This window comes from Bemisia tabaci, chromosome 2 (genome assembly GCF_918797505.1).
Source record: "Bemisia tabaci chromosome 2, PGI_BMITA_v3".
Lineage (NCBI taxonomy): Eukaryota > Metazoa > Arthropoda > Insecta > Hemiptera > Aleyrodidae > Bemisia > Bemisia tabaci.
The window spans coordinates 34,729,864-34,751,183 of record NC_092794.1 but is presented as its reverse complement, the minus strand read 5'-3'; the positions used below and the strand labels follow the sequence as shown (position 1 = coordinate 34,751,183).

The window sequence follows — 21,320 nt, the reverse complement described above, 5'->3', positions numbered from 1 at the left end:
GCATTTGACGATGTACTAGGGTTGAAAAAAAATTGACCCTTAAGAAAGTGTGAAAAATGGCATCACTGCAAGCTGAAATCACCTAAACGATCAAATTGAGTACATATTTCAAAAGAAAGCAATTTTTGGAGAATTTTAGCGCAAACCGCACCTCAATATCTCTTTTCGTTCAAAAGATATGGAACTCGACGGTTTTCAACTTGGCAACGCTGCTACGCGGAGAGAAATTCGTTTCAGGCCTTGAAATTTTGGGAAAAGGCGTATCCCATAGTGAAGAATGGCATACTGAAATTTGGTCAACATCCATGAGGGGGGAAATTTTTTCGATTTTGCATACACCCCTTTGGGACAAATGTAGACAATTTGCACATTCAAAGTTCTCCTAAATTTTTATTTCAGTCCAAATAAAGTGGGAAATAGGGGTGAAAATGAGATAAAAATTTGATCTGCCCATGTTTCTCAGATTATGACGATTAAAACAGCTGGGGACACCAGATTAGACGCTTATTTGAACTTATCCGGGTATACCGGCATCTCTCGCTGCGAAGGATGCCAGCATACGAGAGTGGACGGCAACATTGATATGCTGAGATGCTAATGTCCACCAGGTATCGGCTACTAGCCGACTACTGAGTGCTCCGACATTGGCCTCCACAGTTCGCAGAACTTCCATTGAAGCGCTCTCATTGAGGGCATTGTCTCCATTTTCCATAGCACGGGATTTCCAGGGTGAGCGTCGGGCCGAATTTCGACGTTCGTAGCTCACGAGGGCCGACAAATAACCCAAGAAAAATAAGACTTTAAATTCGCAAGTTGTTATAGAGGGAAGTTTTAAGTTTCGTTGACACCATGATTATCTTTCACAGACATCAGAATTTTTAATTTTTGGATGATCATGGTGTCGACAAAAGCTTAGAAAAACTGTTTGTAGACACCATGCTACTGTACGCATGCCCCAAGATCCAGGAACCTTGAGCATAGCTTAGTAGCCGGGATCCCGGCTAGATACTTGCGGCCCGGTTGCCGCTACTAGTCCCTGGACGGGAACGAAAAAGTTAAAACCAAAGCGCTGACTAAGGATCACCTCCAAATTTTGATAATGGTGCCCTCTAAATCGTTGACCCCACTTACAAAAATAAGTATTCAGTCCAAAAAAAAACTCAAACATTTTTAAGAGTTGCGCAAGGCCAAACCCCCCCCCCCCCCCCCCCGACCTTGGCCAAAATACTTCATTTTGCCCATTTTGAGGATTTTTTCTGCGATGCAAAAACTAAGCTAGAGCTTCAAAAATTTTACAATAGGAATATACAATGTTTGGGACTTTGGGTACTTTGAAGGAAAATATTTGCTCATGTCATTGTGTATCTAGTTTCATTTACAAACCTTTAAAATCGGCTAAAAGCGCGCAAACTTCAAGTTAATGTATTTTTGCATTCCCTCAACTGTCTAGGTACCTTCCCATCCCACTTACTTTTGGAAAAAAAAACCTTGTCTGTCTGAAATATATTCAATCAGCTTATCTTTTTCCCCTAGAAAGCCTATGTTAAAGCACTTGAGAGGAAAGAAATGATGCTATTTCTAATTATTTGGCGCTTCGGTCCATTCCCATTTATTTTTACAAAATTACTTTCTTGTTAAAAATTCAATTTTCTTTGAAACAAAGTCCACATCACGCTTTCTCGTTTCTTAAAGGTAAGTACCAATTTAATAAAACAATACATAAACACTCAATATGTTAAGAAGATGAATAAAATTATAATCTTTAATGGAAAGAAGAACAACATTCCGATACACCTATCGCGACTTTGGCAATGCAGAAGTTACTATTAAAAATAAAGAAAGGGGGGGGGGGGGATAGTACAATGAAATGTGCATTTTGGTTAAAATGAGTATCAAGATGCAATCAATGATACGTTTCATGTTTAAGTTAACTTAGACAGCTGAGAAAATCGTCATATGACGAAAATATAAAAACTTGAAGTTTCGCCGCTTTTAGCCGATTTTGAGGGTTTGTTGATGAAAATTGGGATACGCAATGACAAGAACAAATATTTTCCCTCAAGGTACCCAAACTTCCTATCGTCGAAGTTTTGAAGCTCTAGCTTAGTTTTATCATTGCAAAGAAATCCTCATAATGGGCAAAATAAAGTATTTTGGCCCAGGTCGGAGGGGAGGGGGGGGGGAGGTTGGCCTTGCACAACCCTTAAAAATGTTTTAGTTTTTTTTTTGGACTGAATATTTATTTTTGTAAGTAGGGTCAACGATTTATAGGGTACCATTATCAAAATTTGGAGGTGACCCCTAAAGTGGGACACCCTAGCCCCGACTGATCGTTCTAGGGCGCCATCAGAAACGTCGGCGCCCCCCTTCTGATACCAATTTTCAGCCCTAGCAAGACAAAGGTTCAACAATGAACAATAAACTTCATCGCATTAACTTTAATCGCATTGCACACTTTTAAACTGTTTCGTCATGAATAAAAATAAAGCGCTGCCCCTCAAGAGGGTTCTGATGTTCCCAGGGCGGCATCTTCGGCGCCCTCTTCTGACAGTGTTCTGTGTGTCCGCACAGGTCACCCTGCCCCAAGTCTAGCACTGCCCTTAGGAAATGAGCTGTTTCAGGAACGTCTATTATTATGGCCCGAAGTTTGCGCAGAAGTTGTATAGCGAAATGATTGCTAACGGTGGTGCTTTTGATGTTTTTACAGAGGCACAACTCGTATGCTGTGAAGTACTGGATGTGTGAAGCTCTATGTCTGATCAACGTGGTCGGTCAGCTGTACCTGATGAACAAGTTCTTCGACGGCGAGTTCCTTAGCTATGGACTTCGAGTAATGTCCTTCACGGAGCAGGCCCAAGAGGAGCGGGTCGACCCAATGGTCTATGTCTTCCCGCGAGTGACCAAGTGCACGTTCCACAAGTACGGAGCCTCCGGCACGATTCAGAAGCACGATTCCCTCTGCATCCTGCCGCTGAATGTGGTCAACGAGAAGACGTATATTTTCATCTGGTTCTGGTTCATGATCCTCCTCGCTCTTCTCATCGGGCTGGTAGCCTACCGGGCGCTCATCATCGCCGTGCCTTCTGTGAGGCCTCGACTCCTCCGCACGCGGAACCGCATGGTCTCCCTCGACGTCGCCGATGCGATCTCGAAGAAGACCGACGTTGGCGACTGGTGGATCCTTTACATGCTTGGGCGCAATCTCGACCCCCTCATCTACAGAGAAATCGTCACCGAATTAGCCAAAAAAATCGAAATCGCTTTCAGTAATCGCTAACTACAGCTCTTCCTCTCATTCTCGGCCTAATGGTATCGAACAGACTAGTTTCGAACAGGGAAACTTCCAAAGAAACTTATCATTTTATATATTGAGTTAAGAAGTATTTTCTGTCGATTTCTATGAATCTTTAAGTTTCCCAATACCTTTTGTTCCATAATTCGTCGTTTGTCAGTTGAAAGAACGTAATTCCATTTCAAAGTTTCAGAATTGACTTTAAAAAAATCATTTTTTACAAGATAATGACTATGGTTCCTACTTGTGTGCAAAATTCTACCAATTTTTCCGTAATACCAAAAGGGAAACGATTGAAATTTTTAATTAGAAACGTTCAGAAATCTAGTAAAATAATAATTTGAGAGCAGAAATTTTGCAACCTTGAGAAGTAGCTACGTTCTTTCATCTGGGGAACGACTAGTTGACACGAACTTTAATTTTGAACGTTTAGTTCGAACTTCTAGCTGTAGTTGAATTTTCAGATGTGCATTTGAATCTCTCGTCTCAAGCCCCTTTCCTATTTTCTTTACCATCCTCTTCTTAACTTACCGTCTATGTTTTTTTAGGTGAAAACGGTATGAGAAATTTTCAAGGAAATGGATTGCATTTAAGTTCTTGTGAGTAAATTTCGAATACCACTCAGAGGAGAGTCATCAAAACTCAAACGAATTAGAAGTGTTCCTCAACACTCCCACTTGACGCACTGCCACCAGAGGATTCCTAATGCTTCTTTTCATGGCCCAAAGTTTTTTGCAATTTCCCATTTTCGATTTCTATCCTGTTATTACAGCATTGCGGAATAGTTGAATCGTAAATGTTTACCACTTTACGTCCCCCTCCCTCCCCCACAAAACAAGCATAATGCAAACAGATTTCATCCATCTGCGCACAAAAAAGCTTCCCTTAATTAAGATGAGATTTTGAGCTAAACGTCCTTTGAAATGTGACGTCATATCGTATTTTCCGCTCAATATTTTCTCAATTATTTATACAGCTTTTTCAGTGCAAGTTTGATGAAACGGAAAATAGGTTCAATACGTCCTTTAAAATAATTTGCTGTCAATTTGTTTTTTCCTCGTCTCTCAATATCTCCCGTCATTAGTTCAAAATAGATATTAAAGTATACATGTAGGTATCAAAATATTTTATGAAGTCATTGAGTTTTCACTTTTTTCTCAGTCGTTTCTATCCCTTTCCTTTTTCATTACTTTTCTAGGTTTATTTGTACAGTTGTTCTATGTACAGTATCTGTATTGCATTAATAGTTCCAGTCGTCTAGTGTTCTCCTAGCTTAAGGCAATTAACATATGACTTGAACAAATTGTTGAAAGTTTTCCATTGTTGGCATGATTAATTTTGCTATATTTCAAAATAGCGGTCGCTACTAATATTATACAAAGATGCGAACATGGACCACCAGCGTCTGTGTATCGAAACTGCTATAGGAGTTTACTTAGTTGCAAGGCCATTAATATCAGCTGATTTCCCATGTTTGCCAGAAGCGGCGTCCCCCGTGGTTGACAAATCGATAGATGCGCGAGATACACGTTGATTCTCAGAATCGAGTTATTCGATTCGATTATTCCACTTATTTTAAGCGGGCGAGTTTTTGCGCCCATTGTAGGTCGTTAACACATGTTACTGACCGATCCCGCCGAGCAGGCGGACCTCGATTGGCTTGGGCTGGTCCTACACTAGAGGCATTATTCGTACGGTAAGTATGTGTGTGTGTTATCTCGAAAACTAATAAAGACAATGAAAATATCGGCGAAGAGTGTGTGTTGCGTGCCTGTAGCAGTTGCGCTGTACTCTCAGCTTTTGAAAAAGTCGTTTGTTAAATTTGGTTCATCGTCTCGAGAGTGACTTCATTTTGTTAGCGCCCATCTCTTGCTATCGCGTGTCCGCGCTGCGGAGTTTGTCTGGTAATAAGTACATTTTCCTACTTTACGGTCGTGATACAATTGATTTGTATACCTAATATTGAAAAGTTCCAAGTTGTGAATAGGCTCATCCTACTTTTCAGCGTTAGCTCTACCTGTTTAACACCCGTTTCTTTACGTAGTAGCAGTTTTTGGATTTCATCTTACAAAAATTGCTTATTCCGTCGTTGCAACCATTTCTTCACAGCCTCTTGTAAGTTTGCGTCGGTGAAGATATTTGTTTAGCTCTGTGATATTTGTGAAGCTCTTTCTTGACCCATGGATAAGCTGAAAGTCCCTTGGAACAAAGTCCAATGTGAGTACGGTGGATGATGCTTGCCTAAGTTCTCTCTTTCACAATATCTTGCAGCATTGATCGATCTTCCTCGGCATCTTTTCAATCAATCAGCAACAATCTTTATAATCCCCTGGTGAGGGAACGTGCTCTTCTCATGAGTTCCGCAACGCACACAGGTTTTTGACACGTGGCAACTGTAGGTATGGTCACGGAAAAAATTATGTTTTTCGCGAATAAATGGACCAAGAAACAAGAGTTTTTGGGGAAGGTGAGATTATATCGGGGGATACGTTTTTTACAGATTTCAATTATCTTTATTAGTTTCGGAGATAAAACAAACATATACTTACTTTACGAATATTCCCAGTACCTATCTGCCCAGAGGGACTTAGATGACCTCCTTTTCAAAAATCTTTCTACCCCTAACTGGAAAACTGTCTACCGTTGAAGTGACTATACTGGCAATATTTCTACTGAAAACTGGCAAACCAGAGAACCATCTAGGTAACGCTAAGGTGACTTCACCAGAAAACCTTTTCACCTCTAAGTTAGCCCTTAGGTGCAGTAGTATTTCTAGCATCGCTTTTTGCTTGGCACACACCGGAAATTGAATAGTAACACTTGAGCCAATGAGCAGAGGTTCGAATTTTCTCTCACCCATTTGAATAATCTCAATAGCCTCGATGGTGAGGTTTTGGATAGCTTTTCGCTTAGCTTTCCCATGTAATGCGCTAGTGGACGGCAGCTGAGTGTCGGGCTGGGCAGACTTCGAGCCGTGGCAACAAGTACCTACATTCAGTTTACAATACAACTTCTGGTATTATTTCAGAAACCAATTCTCTCAATTAGCTAGATTCAGGGTATCTTCTGGCGGGGGGGGGGGAGGGAGGAATTCCTTGCGTGAATTAAAGGCACCCATTTTTGTGCGCGCTAAGAGCTGTAATATAATGATTTAGGCACCGAATTTAAAAATGTATTTGCCTGAGTGTAAATATACTTTCACATTTACTGCCCGGTGGTTTTCCTACCATACATTCGTACGATGTTTTTTGTATAAATAGATCCAGATGACTTTTAATCACCATCATGCTGTATTTCAAAGATTCAGCATCAGATTCACCACGAGTCTCCCCAGTTACCCACTCCTTGCACCCTCTGAGCAAGTTTATTGAAACGTTTATTCACCTTCAGTACCTAGAGCTGTGATCAGGCACTAAGCAAATGAGTCTGTAAAATTACCAATTGATCATTCACAGACATAGAGCTCAACATGACCCTAGATCCTACATGAAACCCTCCCTAAGAAATTTACCGTTTTTGAACCCCGATTCTCCATGTTGGTCTCAATGTTTCGTATGAAGCTATGAGTAACACCAAGGTCACAATGCTCTCTTTCGTGCAAGTTCCTTAAAAACCATCTAAGTAGGGGCTAACATCAGTGGCTTGCAATTTCCACAGTAGAAGAGACAGCAAAGATCCTGGTCGAAAACAAAGAAACAGCACATGAGATGAGTAGAAAATACAAATCGTATTCAAGCAGTAGGTACATTTGTTTTATGCGTATTAAATTCCATGTTTGGATGCAAGTATTTAATACTGTATAAAATACGTATTAAGTATGGTATCCTCTTGTTACCGGATCTGATACTTGTATTTTGGCTACTACGCATTAGGCTGTGATACGAAATCAATACCTTGTCTGCTTGCTCTCCTGAAATACTGTTAAGCTGCCAAGTCACCTCGGCGGTAGAAAGTTTTCCAGTTAGCGGTAACAAAGTTTCCTAGATCAGCCCAATATCAATCAAATTGGGCCCACGTACAAGTGGTTGGAAAAAAACGTACACATCTTTGAGCATTTTAGCCGATCCAAGTGCGCCCTGGCTGATCTGAATTTGCCTGTGCTGATCTAGATCCAATGGATGCAATTTTAGCTGAAGCTCTGCATAGACTCACAACGGGTCCCCACTTATACCAAAATTTTGGCATACAGGTAACATTGCGAATGTATAGGTACCGAACAGTCCATAATGAGAGTAATACAAGGAACTGCCAGGTTTTCAATCATGATGTGTATTCTTGTGTTCAAGAGCTTCTTTTGCCAAGCTCCAAACTCTGTGGCCTTAAAACTACATGTATTCATAAGCTCCACCGCTTGTTTATTCTCTTTTATTTCATAAGTGTTTATCTATTCAGATTTTAAAGACTTTATATCTTTTAAGAAACGTCTCTCTTTTTTCCCTCTTGTTCCAGTTATTCAAGGCTGCTAAAATCATTAACTGTAAACTCTAGTGTATGAATTTATCGTGAAATAGCTGAAGCCACCAAATAGATACCTTTTTTAGAAGACAGAAATCAGTTTATCTTAAATTACGTCTTCAATGAGTCGATACTGGTGTCAATGGATCACTTGCTATTTACTTGCTCACCTATTGTTCTTAGCATTTTCAGAAGAAAGAAACTTCGAACACCAGCAGGGAGTTGGTGAATTTTAGTACTTAGTAATAAATTTTGGTCAGGTGTAGGTACATTTTAGACCTGATACCCAAAATTTAGAAGAATCATAGGTTTAATATCCGACAAATTGTTCAAACACGCACCAATTCCTTTGCTGGGAAGGCACAGAAATCATCCCACGTTACCGTTTTTTACCCTTCCGCCGCACTTTAGCCAGTAAAGCCCCCTCCTTCCCATTACCTCCCTACAAGCATTCATTATAATCTGCTTTCTAAGTCATTGTAATACTGCCCCAGCCATACCTATTAAATCGGTCCTTGAAACGTTGTTAATTCCCTCAAACGAAGTCGACCTAATGCGTGGAAGGGAATGGCGTTGTCTGTTGATCTATCCTTTGCATGTGCACCTGATAAAAATATGTGCCAGCACCAAACTAATTTTACTACTCATTCCGTAGGGAGCGAAATCAGTGGCATGTGTTAGAAAGGAGTGAGCGTCGAGGTGTAAATATCTTGGGTTTTATAAGCATGATTCACTTAATTGTTAGGCTGCAGCATTAAAATTGATTTTATTTTGAAAATAATTTCCATTTCTTGTGAGCCATAATATCATTACTACTTCATTCAGTTACTTTTGCTCACAACCTATCAAGAAAAAGGGGTAGCTGCTAGAATTTGTACTTGTATTAACAAAATTTATCGACCTGTTTCACCTCCCTGCAGTATCGTAGACTTCTATTACTACTTTATTTAACAGGAAAGCACAATGACTTTATTCTTGAAATGTAGTATTAGTCTAGTCCTATTTGCCTCACTCAGTATTGAATAGAAAAATTGCGTACTGTTTACACAACAACGTCGAACCCTGATAGTGAATGGATCAACAAAGGATTGCATTTTTTAATATCTCTTAATTCTTATAATTTGTGCTTTTATTTAACATTCCTTTTGCTTGGAAATCATTTGCATTCAATCAGATCCTATGATCCTTTTTGTGTGAACTACAACGTTAGTGTAAATGCTATGATTAAAAAATCGAACTCTCTCTTTGTTAAGAAAAACCATGTTTCATTGTATCTTGATTGTAAATTTTGTAAAATTATGGTCATTCTCTTTCATAACCTGAATAATCATTTTTCGAACATAGTTTCTACAACTTTATAATGCAATGTTAAGATCACATATGTATACTGGGTTATCCAATAGTCACCTACCACTCCTGTAGCTTTTTTCCTAATAGACATAGTTTGAAACTGGGGATGTTCTCAAGTCTACAGTAGCAACTTTTGGTTCTCCAAAATTTTGGAGGCGGTTCCCTCTAAGGGGAGCGGGGTGTAACTTTCTTTTTCAAATGGTAACCTCCTCCCTCCCTCCCCCCCCTTAGCGAAACTTCATTCGAGTGATGATCAGCAAAGAAGAATGATGCCGCAAACCACAGGTGAAAATGACAGAAATTTGGCATCTCCGTTTTCATTGACAGATTTGGATGGAACTCGGAATAATTGGGTTTTTTACGACGAGAAAAACGATTCTGGCATTATTTATCTGGGAAATTCCGTCCTTTTCTAAGTGGCGACTTAGGGAGGGAAGGGGATGTTCAGGCTTGCTTATCTATGGACTTGCACGAAACTTCATTTTCGGGGGTATTTTGGGTAAATTCTGTAAAACTTCTAAATGGCGGAGGATGAATGGTTGGAAATCGGTATTACAGTGTTCTCTGATGGAATTTATGAAACTCGGTGCCCTGGTGATTTCTGGCTCTATAAAAAATGACTATTTTCCATTGCATTTTGAAACGCCAGGGTCATTCCATGCCAGCTGGTGCCACTTTTAAGAATGACCCCCTCAGAATTTGATGTAATTTGGCACACTTACTGACCATGCATTTCTTAGTATAAATCTAAAATTTCAAGTTGATACGACCACCCGTTGGGCTTTTATGAGGCACTGAAAGTTCGCAAAAGTTCTTCTCTTTTGAGGGATGTCACCACTTCAGTGATGTGTAACTCCGGAACGGCTCATCCAAAATCAACCGTTCTGGTACCGTTGGAAAGCCCTGAGAAAGAGCTTTCCAGACATGTACAACAAAATTGGGCTTGACACGATAATTTTTCGTGGCGCAAATAGTTTTCAAAATAATATAACTCAAAATCGGACCTTTTGATTTCTTCGAAAATTTCGTGAGACGTGGATGACAACTTTGACCCAGCGTATACAAAATTTCAGAGTGGAGAATTGGTGGAGTCAAAAGTTAGAGAAGAAAAAGTTCGGAGATGCGAAACTCCGCCGCGCCCAAAGACATAAAGACGGAGTGCTCGTATCTAAAAGCACGGGGAAAAAGTGAAGCTAGGTTCGGCGCTGCGCGTTTGTGTGAGTGTGTAAATGAGCGCGGGAATCCATGGCGGCAAACGGAAATTTGATTTGAACTTGTCCTCTTGATTTTTCCTTATTTCTTCTTCGAAACGTGTTTTAAATGCTTAAAACGATTATATTAAGAAAGTTCGGTCTGCGTCCTAATATATTACACCTACTTTTGCTCGGTAACAGGCAGTAATCTCAGATAAAGTTAGTTTTTCTTCTGCTTATGGTGGTTCTGCAGGTTCAAACAGGCCGTTACAGTTCTAGATCTACGTTACTCCCAAATGAAATCAGTCGGTCGACGACGGACCGAAACTAACCTAAAGTTAATAAAATATGAGTGTGTACCTGAATTTGGGCAAAAATCAACCTAAAATACTTTGTTTCCGCAATTTTATTTATTAGTTCCCGCCCTACATTTGAATTCAAACTTGTCCCGATTTCGCCGCCAATCCTCTAGCCAATAGTAGAGGTGATTGAAAAGAAGCTCTAGAAGCTTCATTTTTTGCTTTTAGTGCTCCGTCTTTATGTCTTTGGCCGCGCCTTACACAGTCTCAAGTTTCGAGGTCCGGGAATCGCCACTCAACGCGGGCCGAAGTACGGGCACAATAGATTCGTACGGCACGATCCCGGGTCTCAACGCCAGACTTCCCAGAACTCACGGCTCCGCGAAATTTCCGTCACCTGCTTTGTTATCGGCGCGTCGTGCTTATAGAATCCCCGAACTTTTTCTTCTCTAACTTTTGACTCCACCAAGTCTCTACTCTGAATTTTGTATGCTCTGAGTCAAAGCTGTTATCCACGTCTCGCGAAATTTTAAAAGAAATTAAAAGGTCCGATTTTGAGTTACATTGTTTTGAAAATTAAGATTTGCGCCAAAAAAACTTTTTGAGTTAAGCCCAATTTTGTTGTACATGTCTGCAAAGCTCTTTTTCAGGGCTTTCCAACGGTACCAGGACGGTTGATTTTGGATGAACCGTTCCGGAGTTACACATCACTGAAGTGGTGACATCCCTCAAAAGAGGTGAACTTTTGCGAACTTTCAGTGTCTCATAAAAGCCCAACGGATAGTCGTATCAACTTAAAATTTTAGAATTTTACTAAGCTGTGCATGGTCAATAGGTGTGCCAAATTTCATCAAATTCTGAGGGAGTGATTTTAGCTGGCATGGAATGACCCGGCAGAGTTTCAAGCGAATCCATTAGTGAACGTCTGTAATTCCAAGTTCTCGCCATTCTTCGGCCGCCATCTTTAAGTTATTCCGAATTTCAAAAATGCAATGAAAGATCCATTTTTCTCTCGCCAAAATACCCGCGGATATGAAATTTCATGCTAGTCCAGCGATACGCAGCCTTATAATATCCCCCTCTAAGTTGCTATTTTGAAGAGGACTGAATTTCCTTGAAAACTAGTGCCAGAATCGTTTTTCCCGTCCCCAAAAAAAACCGATGATCCCGAATTTTATCCCGATCTGTCATTAAAATCGGAGATTCTAAATTTCTGTCATTTAGAATGGCAGTTTGCGGCACCTTTCTTCTTTGTTTATTATCTTTCGAACGAGGGGTCGCTTCTTGAAAAAGAAAGTTGCACCCCGCTCTCAAAATTTTGGGGCACCAAACGTTTCTACTTTAGACTTGGGAACATCCTCAAAGTTTCAAATTTCTTTGTCAATTAGGAAGAAAGATACAGGGAAGGTAGGTGACTGCTGGATAACCCTATGTATCGATCTAAACATTGTATGCTTCCATTTTAGCCCATTTTCTCCATGTTGCGTTTTAGTGATAACATGTGAAAAAAGCTTCACGAGTTTTTAACCATTTTTTTCATTCATCTTTTCACAAAATCAATTTTATACTCTATGTTTCGGTGGCTAATTATCATCATCCCTCGCAGAAACTTTGGTTCTTACATTGATCTTATGAAAATTAGATTAATTAAAATGGTAAAAAACTCGTGTGACTCATTTTAACTTATGGTAGGAAAAAACCATGAACCCGTTAGTTATTTATAAATTGATATGTTTTAAAATTCATTTAATCATTGAAATCATTTGATTACTAATGTTAATGACGATAATGCCTCATGGAAAGATTTTATTTCCTATTCCTTTTTTATCGTCATCTCTGGAAATTTCCCTTTTTATTACTTTTTATATATTTTTGACCTTTTGAATAGTTGAGAATCACTCTTTTCACTGTCATATCTATAAAATGAAGTACTCTCAGGCGTGTTAGGTTTTTGTTATTTTAATTATCAAGATTAGTAAGTGCACGCTAAAACTTTGACTTCCTCATTAAAATTAAAGTTTTTTTATACTGACAGTTAAGATAAAAGGCTTACATTTCTGAGTGACCTGGCTCTTGTATTTTAGGCCTCCACAGTGTCACGAACGGGAAAAAAGTTTCTTCACACTTTCCCCGATTGCAAAGATAATATTAGAGACAAGAAAAAAGATCCTGTACTGGCCTCTTGGCGTCAGGTGGAAACTTCTACTTTCTGGGATCAACACTTCCTTATGGACAATTATTAGGGAGGAATAGTCATCATCCTTTTTTCGGCTGTTGACCAATCAACTAGGTGGATGATGAGCTTCGGGTGACGTCATGAGCAGAAAAAATTTCCCAAACTTCTGTTAGTTTGCAAAACGAAACTTCCAACATGTTAACCATCGACGTAGTAGGTAATTTAAAGATGAACTTCTTTTTATCAGGCCGCATTTTGTTTGATGATATTACCTTTCTCCTGATCACTTCTTCAAAAATCGGGCAAATCGTCGTTGGCGGATCATTTAATAAGCTTAAAACATGACCCGGAAGCCACGGAAGTACAAGTAAAGAAAAAATGCGCCAAAGGAAAGAGAATAAACCTCTACGAGCAATTTTGTATAGAGTCCCAGAAAGGTGAAAACCTGCTCAATAACCAACAAGAGAGTGAGGTGGCAACTTTGATAGCCCCTCCAATCCTATTCAGAGATATGCGCACGCACCAATAACGAACGGGCAGCTCGATGACGCAACGGCCGGAAAACCGGTGATAAGGACGCGAGGCGACGGGTGCACCTTTGAGAGTTTTAATAGTGTTATTTATAAATTTGAGTAAATTTTAATGATATACAATGTGACTTTAGTGTTTACCAAATCCAAGTGGCCTGATGATGATGTGTACGTAACATAGAAATAGCTATCGCCGAAAATCTGATAACAAGTGATCGGTAGTAGGTAAGTCAACAAATGCTGGAGTCCCAAAAGTAAAAGCTTCCACCATTGCCATGATAACAATGGAGGGTCTCTTGTCTCTGGATAATATTAACTGAAATGTACTGATGATCAGGGGTATGTCAAGGAACAAATGGATTAAGAGAGGGAACGGAATAAAGGAATCCGGGAACAAGTTGATCGCAGATTACGGAAAAAGTTCCAACTGTGTACCGTTTTCCTTTTCCCGGTTTGTGACATCCATGAATAGACTTATCTTATCTCGCTCTATTCTTTACCTTGAATATACTCAATGATCAAGTGTGTGATATAAATTTGTAATTTTGTTTTTGCTTTTAGGACAGTTATTGTATAAAATTTTCATTTCGAAGTGTCATAAAACTAAACACATTCCCTAAAAGTGAAATATGAAGTATTTGATTGAATTTTGAAGGAAAAAAAACATTTGAATGAATGCATTGTAAAAAAAAACTTCGACTACAACTTTTCTTCCAAAACTTAGACACAAAATCAAATTTAGAAAATCGCATACCAATCGCATACAGGCATTGCATAAGATTAGACTTCAGCGTCTTATTTCACAGCTCCACATTTCTTTTGCTTTATCTCTATCTTTAAATTTCTTTGCATATTATCTGTTTTTGATAGCCCATTTTTCCTCGTATTTTCCTATCCAAGATTTACTATTAATCATCCTTATTAAAAATTTATCGATCTGGTTACATAATGGGTCATGTTACAATTCACGCTTGCTAATTTGAAGCCGTCAAATTCGAAAGTCTCTTTGGTAAAATCGGAACAGCAGTTCTCTTGAGAAAACTCCTCAGTTTTTCACACACACAAATAGAAAAGTCCTCCACGCCCCCATTAATTCAACGTTTTCCAATCTTTATAACAAGGGAACCAATTCTGTGTAATTCGAAATTACGATACCACAACATTCTGTAGCATAAAATCAGCATTGCACTCCCTGAATTTCAACGTGGATGATCCAATGTTCATGTTTGAAAAAGATTTTAATTTAATTGGCACATTCGAAAACGTTAGATGTCCTCCCTTCTGGATTTTGACCTCAATGTCATCTTTGAGGGTAGGCGCATCTGTATGTAGACGGATTTGGCCTGTCTTGGGCTTTTCGCTACCTTTTGGGGTTCCAAACCTCAAAATCGTGCGAAAAAGTCTGATCTATTTTTATTTTACATGTGTGTACTCCTTACTTTCGGGGCATGGTCATCACTTATTTTATGCATAAAAGATACAGAGGGTAGGGGAGATACTGCCAACTAGTGTCAGTTCAAATGTCATACGATTTTCCCGCAAAATGAGCCAATTTTATTACGACATTGCCTCCACATTATCTTGGCAAGTTCAAATTTTGAACAACATTATGTTCTCAAGCCCCCGAATTTCAGGCAAAGAAAAAAAAACGATATTTGAACCATCTTTACTCACATTAGTCTCTTTTATTTTTTTTTTTTTTAAACATATTTTTCTTAAGAACTGCACTTATCCGACTTGTCTTTGAAGCCACTTCATTTCTGAGGAGTTACTCTGAATAACCACTTACAACGAATATGGATATTTTTCAGAAAACCGCAAATGAAATAAGTATTCTTATGCTTGCAGTTTTTATCAATGTTGGTGAAACCTTGAAAGGGCATACTCATTTTGATCGATCAGCATAACGAAAAACATTTTAAATTAAACGAAGCTGCAAAAAAAAATCCAATTCTGATTGGTTCTCGCTCATGGAGTCACAAAAGAGTGCACCAAGATGGCGGTGGCTCGAATGTGAACAAAATCAATGAAAATATAACCTATTTGTGATTTAATCAAGAGTAAATTGTTATTTTCATCGCACCAAACTGAAAATAGATTAAGAAATTGTTCACAAATCAATCTCATTTAATTTTATTGCAATTTCTTTAGTTAGGTTTTGATCAGTTTTCAGAGCTCGAGTTCAGATTACAGATACTTCTAAAGAATTCAGTTTTTTAAAATTACAACTTCGTAGCGCTATTTTAGAGGCCCATTGAGCGCCGACCGGACGCTCAGTGGGCCTGTAATTTTAAAAAAGAGAATTTTTTGGGAGTATCTGTAATTTCTGAACTCAGCCACCCTCAAGAGTCCCTAATATTGCATTTTCAGGGTGTCTACAAGATTTTCAGAATGAAATTCCCTGACAATTCCAGGTTTTCCATGACAAAAAATGACAAAATTCCCTGACTTTTTGGGTTTAGCCATACGATGAGCTGGTTAAAAAATATTTAAAAAAAAACTATCCTTAGGAATGACCCCGTAAAGTCATATTCTGAATTACCATGGCGTTGGAAGGAGTTGAGTAATACTTTTGAAAGGAACGAGATCCTAAATACTCAAAATAAAGCTAATTCCAAAATGGTATACTCAGAGCAAAATTCAACTCAAAAATTTAATTTTTAAGCTCTACTACGCTCTCTTTGTGACATATCGCCCCGTATACTTTGGAAAATTCAAACTATAGTTTACCCTGGAGGTTTCATAAATATTGGCATATTACTTAGTGCCCTGAAAATACAAGTCTCTTTTTTTCAAAATATAAAACAAGGGTTGTAAATGTGCCTAACTCAGGCAGATTTTGCTATAATCAAGAGGAAATACGAGTCTCTTCTCGATTTTAGGTAAATTTGCTTGATTCGGGATTTTTTTTTTTTTTTTTTTTAAAAAAAAAAAAGTCAATTAATTCAATAGATTCCATTCCTTATATGAACCTATTGTTGGTACTGAATTTGTCTTAGACTCAACAACCAATAGTATTCTACAGGGTGGATGCACCAGTTGTGAACATGTTTATTTAAGAACCAGAAAAATTTCATGCAAAATGCAGTTGACATTAATTAAATATTTCTTTACTCAGTTAAAGAAAAACTAAAATTCCAGCACTTTCATTAAATTTCCTAACTTACTGAAAAAATTGATTAACCGTCATGAGCGGAACTAGGAATTTTTTGTGGGGGGGGGGGGGGACACAGAAGGATATATGGCTTGGGCTAAGGGGGGTCTGGAGGGACTCCCCCACCTGCAGAGGGGGGTCCAGGGGGTCTCCCCCGGAAAATTTTTGAAAATTAGAACGTCTTGGGAGCAATTTAAAGCCATTCTCAATGAAAAATTAAATGGAATTAAATATTAAAGATGACAGAAATTTTGCTGACTTGTTTTAAATCTTACTGAGGGTTTTAATTGAATATATTTTAATTTAACTCTCGTGAAAACAATTATTGCGCTAAAATGCGCGAAAAACTACAACCGGATACAGTCAAACTGCATTCCATGTTCCTTACTCGGAGGAAGCTGCTCTCTTTGCAAGTAATTTTCATTTTTCTGACATCTTTGATCGATTACATTGGGATTAAACCCATATTTATTACATTCCATATGCCTTTTACCTCAAAGTTAATTATTAGCTTGGGTCCTTGACATTTTTGGAAGGGGCCGATCAGCATTGTGGGGGGGAGGGGGGCCCTATTTCCGCCCATGTTAACCATCTGCTCAAAACTGGGGCACTCACCTTAGAAAATCTAAATAAAAATGCAAAGTCACTCAAAACACACATTAGCGAACCTAGCGGCCGTGTTGCAAACTGGTTGAACAAAGCAGTTTACATTATCAGCCACGCGAGCGCGCTACTCGGCCAATTCGGCTATGACGAGCAAAAATAGCCGCGGAATGTTCGAATTGCGAAAATTCCCTGACTTTCACCAGTTTTCAATCGAATTCCCTGACTTTTCCCGGTTTTCCAGACAGTGATCAAATTCCCTGATTTTTCCCGGTTTCCCAGACCTGCAGACACCCTGATTTTGCTCGGTTTGAACATTCAATCTGATTTAATAGCAGTCAAATCTGACTTTTATGCGCGCGAAAATCGGTCGACCTGCGTTGAGCGGAAACTTCAATCGATCATAACTCCGGAACCGTTTGGTTCTCCGGCTTCATGGACCACTCGTTGGATGCGGAAAAAGACGAACAATTTAAAAACTGGTTTTGGTTCAAATAAAAAATTGAGATCGTTGTAAGTTCTTGGTTTAAAAGAAATTTTCGAGACCCAAAAACTGGAAAAAAGCACATATGTTGACTTAAAAATGTGATATCGGGATTTCAACCTTTAGAATCTTAAAGTATGCAATTTTAGACGATTTTTCGTCTAAACCGGACCTCGATATCTTTCTTTGTTCGAGAGTTATCGAGGTTCACAGGTTTTGACTTCCATCCCCCTACCGCCTCCCCAAAATTTCTTGGGGGTCTGAAAATTTAGGAAAAGAAGTGCTCAAGTATGAGAAATCAGTGGACAAAGTCTGAAGAAATTCCAGAGTGGAGGGAAAAAAAAACCGTTTTAGCATCAAGCTCTTCAAGTGGTTATCAAATCATAAGTTAAATCTTCAATTGGCGTGGCAGCAGCAAGCAAATCCGTTTGTGTATAAGATGTATATAAGATTTCGATTGTTTCGTAAAGCTTTGCGAATTTCAAAACACTCTAATACTTTATTTCTACTAAGATGTATGGTTTCTAAGTTTTCTTGGACACTACCAATGTTGTGCTTACTTTTGTTAATGTGTATAAATATTTGCGATTGGTGGTCTATCTTGTGTTCAGCATGTCTTTTATTAAAATTACGTGCTGTTTTACTGATGGAAACGGCATCACAATCAATTTAGTATACACCATTACAATTAATTTTGCATACACATCTATTTTATCAAATTGCATTTGATTTTTTAAAGTTTGACAAAATTTGTGCCATAAATTACTATCAGTACTAAAAGCTGGCTTATAACCATATGTAAGAGAGACCACCAATCGCGAGTATTTAAACATATTTTAAGGAAAATAAGCACAAAATTGGCAGTGTTCAAGAGAACTTAGAAATCATGCATCTTAGTAGAAATAAAAACATCTTAAAGTCTCAGAATGTTTTGAAATTTGCAAAGTCTTGCGAAACAATCAAAATCTTATTAACACACAAACGGATTTGCTTGCTGCTGCCACGCCAATCATAGATTTAATTTATAATTTGACAACTACTTAAATTTCAGTGCGGTTTCTCATTTGCTGTTAATACCTGTCCAAATCCTAGTTGTTGAATCACCGACCAGTTATCAGAGTAGGTTTTCGATTGTAGCCTGTTTGCGTCTTACAGCTCGCAAACCCACTATGTAGTTTTTACTCTAGTTTCTTATTTTTAATGATTTGCTAATATTTATTTTATGCGTAATACCCTGATGATGGTTATGTTAGCCAAAATGCAACGGTATGTGAGTTGGAAAATTTGTACTTACTTCATGCATGTAGGCAACCATCCATTTTTGTTTGAAAATCAATTTATAGATGCAATAATGCATAGTTACAGAAAATTGTTATTTTTCAATCATCGCTTTAACCTCACTTTGGAAGGGGCGATGGATGAGTCGAGGTTTGGCGGGAGGGATCCTCTGAGTCGGGCATCCAACTCACAGTCAATAGTCTATGTTAGATTAAGTTGTACGCCCTGCAGATAGTATATCCTGCGCCTTCTTCCTGCTCCAGTTCAGAGCCTACTGACAATGAGAGGATTGCAAATTTGAAATTTTCAATGTGAGTTTTTGAGAGTGCTCTGAACGTAGCGTTCACCACAGTACGGCATCCTGTAGAACTCATCCCTGAGTCTACCTACGAATAATACTTAGGAAATATGAAAGGTTTAGCAACATCCAAGGGGGGGGGGGGCGGCAAAGACGGCCCTGGAAGCAATTCTTTCTTTCAAACATTAGGGACATCCTAGAGAACCCCCCCCCCCCCCTTTTTGCCCACAAAGAGGGTCAATGAGACAGTGAAATTTGAATTCTTTGGAATTAATTCCCTTTTCATACCTACCGTCCCTGGCTCTACCGACTAGAAAAAAAAAATCGAGAAAGAAAACTGCTTACGCAAGCCTGGAACAACTTGTAAGAGAGAGGTTAAAAGGTTTTTGCGGGTCCAGGCTTGCGATCGTTACCGCGATTGCCGCATTAAAACCTTAGTTGCGTTTTTACTTTCTTTCATAAACCTAACAATAGCAGAAAGCCTCAAACAGCTTTAGCTAGGTAAAAAGGTTTTACACTGACAAATTGGAAAGAAACAAGTTTTATGCATGTGAAATAAGAAAATAAATTAAGAAATAATACAATTAAAAGTGAGACAGGAACCAGAGACAGAGAAACGAATGACTTATACAAATTTGCAACACATTGTATTTCATAAATGATTCAACAGCTTTCAGTGGCTATTTGTGGATTGCATTTTGCAAAAAAGAACCAAGAGCATTCCATTGTTACTAAGAGTATGCAACTTACATTTCTTGCAATGAAATTACTGAAACCTTGCAGAAAGTTAAATCTACTATGCTAATTTTAGTATTGAATTTATAGTTCATTGGGAGTAAGGATAAAACTTGTTAAGATGATCAATTTATATTTGCAAGGTAAAAAAAGTTGCACAATCTTAGCGACACTGGAATACATGTGGTTCGTTTTTGCAAAATGGAATCATTGTAAGGAAATCATTATTGATCCATGTGTCAATTTTTATGAAATCTTGACAACATCAGTATGGTCTAGACTCAATAGGGTTTAACTTTGCATTAGAGGGAAAACATGGTCTAGCCATTGATTTCAATGTATTTTGGGTCGTTGAAACTGAATGAGCGCGTTAAATGCAAAATCTCGGCCCAGAACGATTTTAGTGAAAAATCTGTTTTTTTTTCCAACGTTTTTGGGAGTTCAGCTTTCAAAAATAGCTAACTTCTTGTCGAGTTCTCGATCAATTTAGCCTAGTCCAAAATTAAATTCCATAAAATTTGCAAGAGCATCAGTTTAATATATGTATTTGAATTAAGAAGCATGGCTGCTAAAGCGTGACAGCGTTGTTGGTTTAAAATCCAAGTAGTTTGTTTCTAGTGTTTCATGATTTCATGAAAAACCCAGTGAAAACGTTACTTTTGGGGAAATGGTATCTGTTCAGATGGAAGTAGTTGTAAATGCTTCAGGTGAGAAGCAAATCTAATCTTGCATTGCGTTATTTTTGCCATTTTCTATGTCCCTAACACTCTTTTAAACCGAAAAGAAGTGTCTCTGAATGATTTTAAACACACCTTTCATAATTTTGATCCCTCAAGGTGACGTAATTGATTGTTCAAAACTATTCAATAAATACAAAAGCCAATGGGGAAAATGACTTCTTCCACTCAATCAGTGTGATGGATACCATTTAATACATTTCATAGCTAATATTCTCAGTATACTTAACTGAAAGGGTGACAGAAAATCATGCGGGGAGAGGGAGGGGGCGAGAACTTCCCCTATCCAGGATGGCTAGCAAAGTTTCATTTGATCGTTCCCTAACTTCTAATGAAATTCCCTGACTGTTTCATGATAACGAAAGGGCACTTAATTAATGTGGTCTAAACGTTGGCACAACAACGCGATCAGCTGACCCGTCGCGGACCCGATTTTTACTTGGAACCCAACTCCACAAATAATGCCCTGACCGTTGACGAAATTCCCTGACTTCTTCTGGTCCTTTTCACATGCTTCTCCCCTTCATCTAGTGTCATTCTTTGTTCCTGTTGGGCATTTATTTTCAAACCAAACTCGTTAATTATTCTAGGATGCTCATTGTCTGATGTCTTTTTTTTTTTGAGAAACCCCCGCCCTCTTCTCCTACACCTAAACAATTAATATTTACGATCAATAATTTGTTGTATTGAGGAGACTAGCAGTTAATACTCACTAGGGTAATTCCTTGTACACCTC

The 21,320-nt window shown here is 38.5% G+C and overlaps 1 protein-coding gene across 2 annotated transcripts in view; it reads left to right on the top strand.

Moving 5' to 3' along the window:
• The window catches only part of ogre (optic ganglion reduced), a 75,421-nt gene extending 54,191 nt beyond the window's left edge, over window positions 1-21,230 (top strand). For both annotated transcript variants that reach the window (XM_072297207.1, XM_019047877.2), the window contains one exon: window positions 2,708-21,230. In XM_072297207.1, coding sequence (XP_072153308.1) covers window positions 2,708-3,277 — 570 coding nt within the window. In that variant the 3' untranslated portion in view covers window positions 3,278-21,230. The remainder of the gene's footprint in view (window positions 1-2,707) is intronic.
• The last annotated feature ends 90 nt before the right edge of the window (window positions 21,231-21,320 follow it).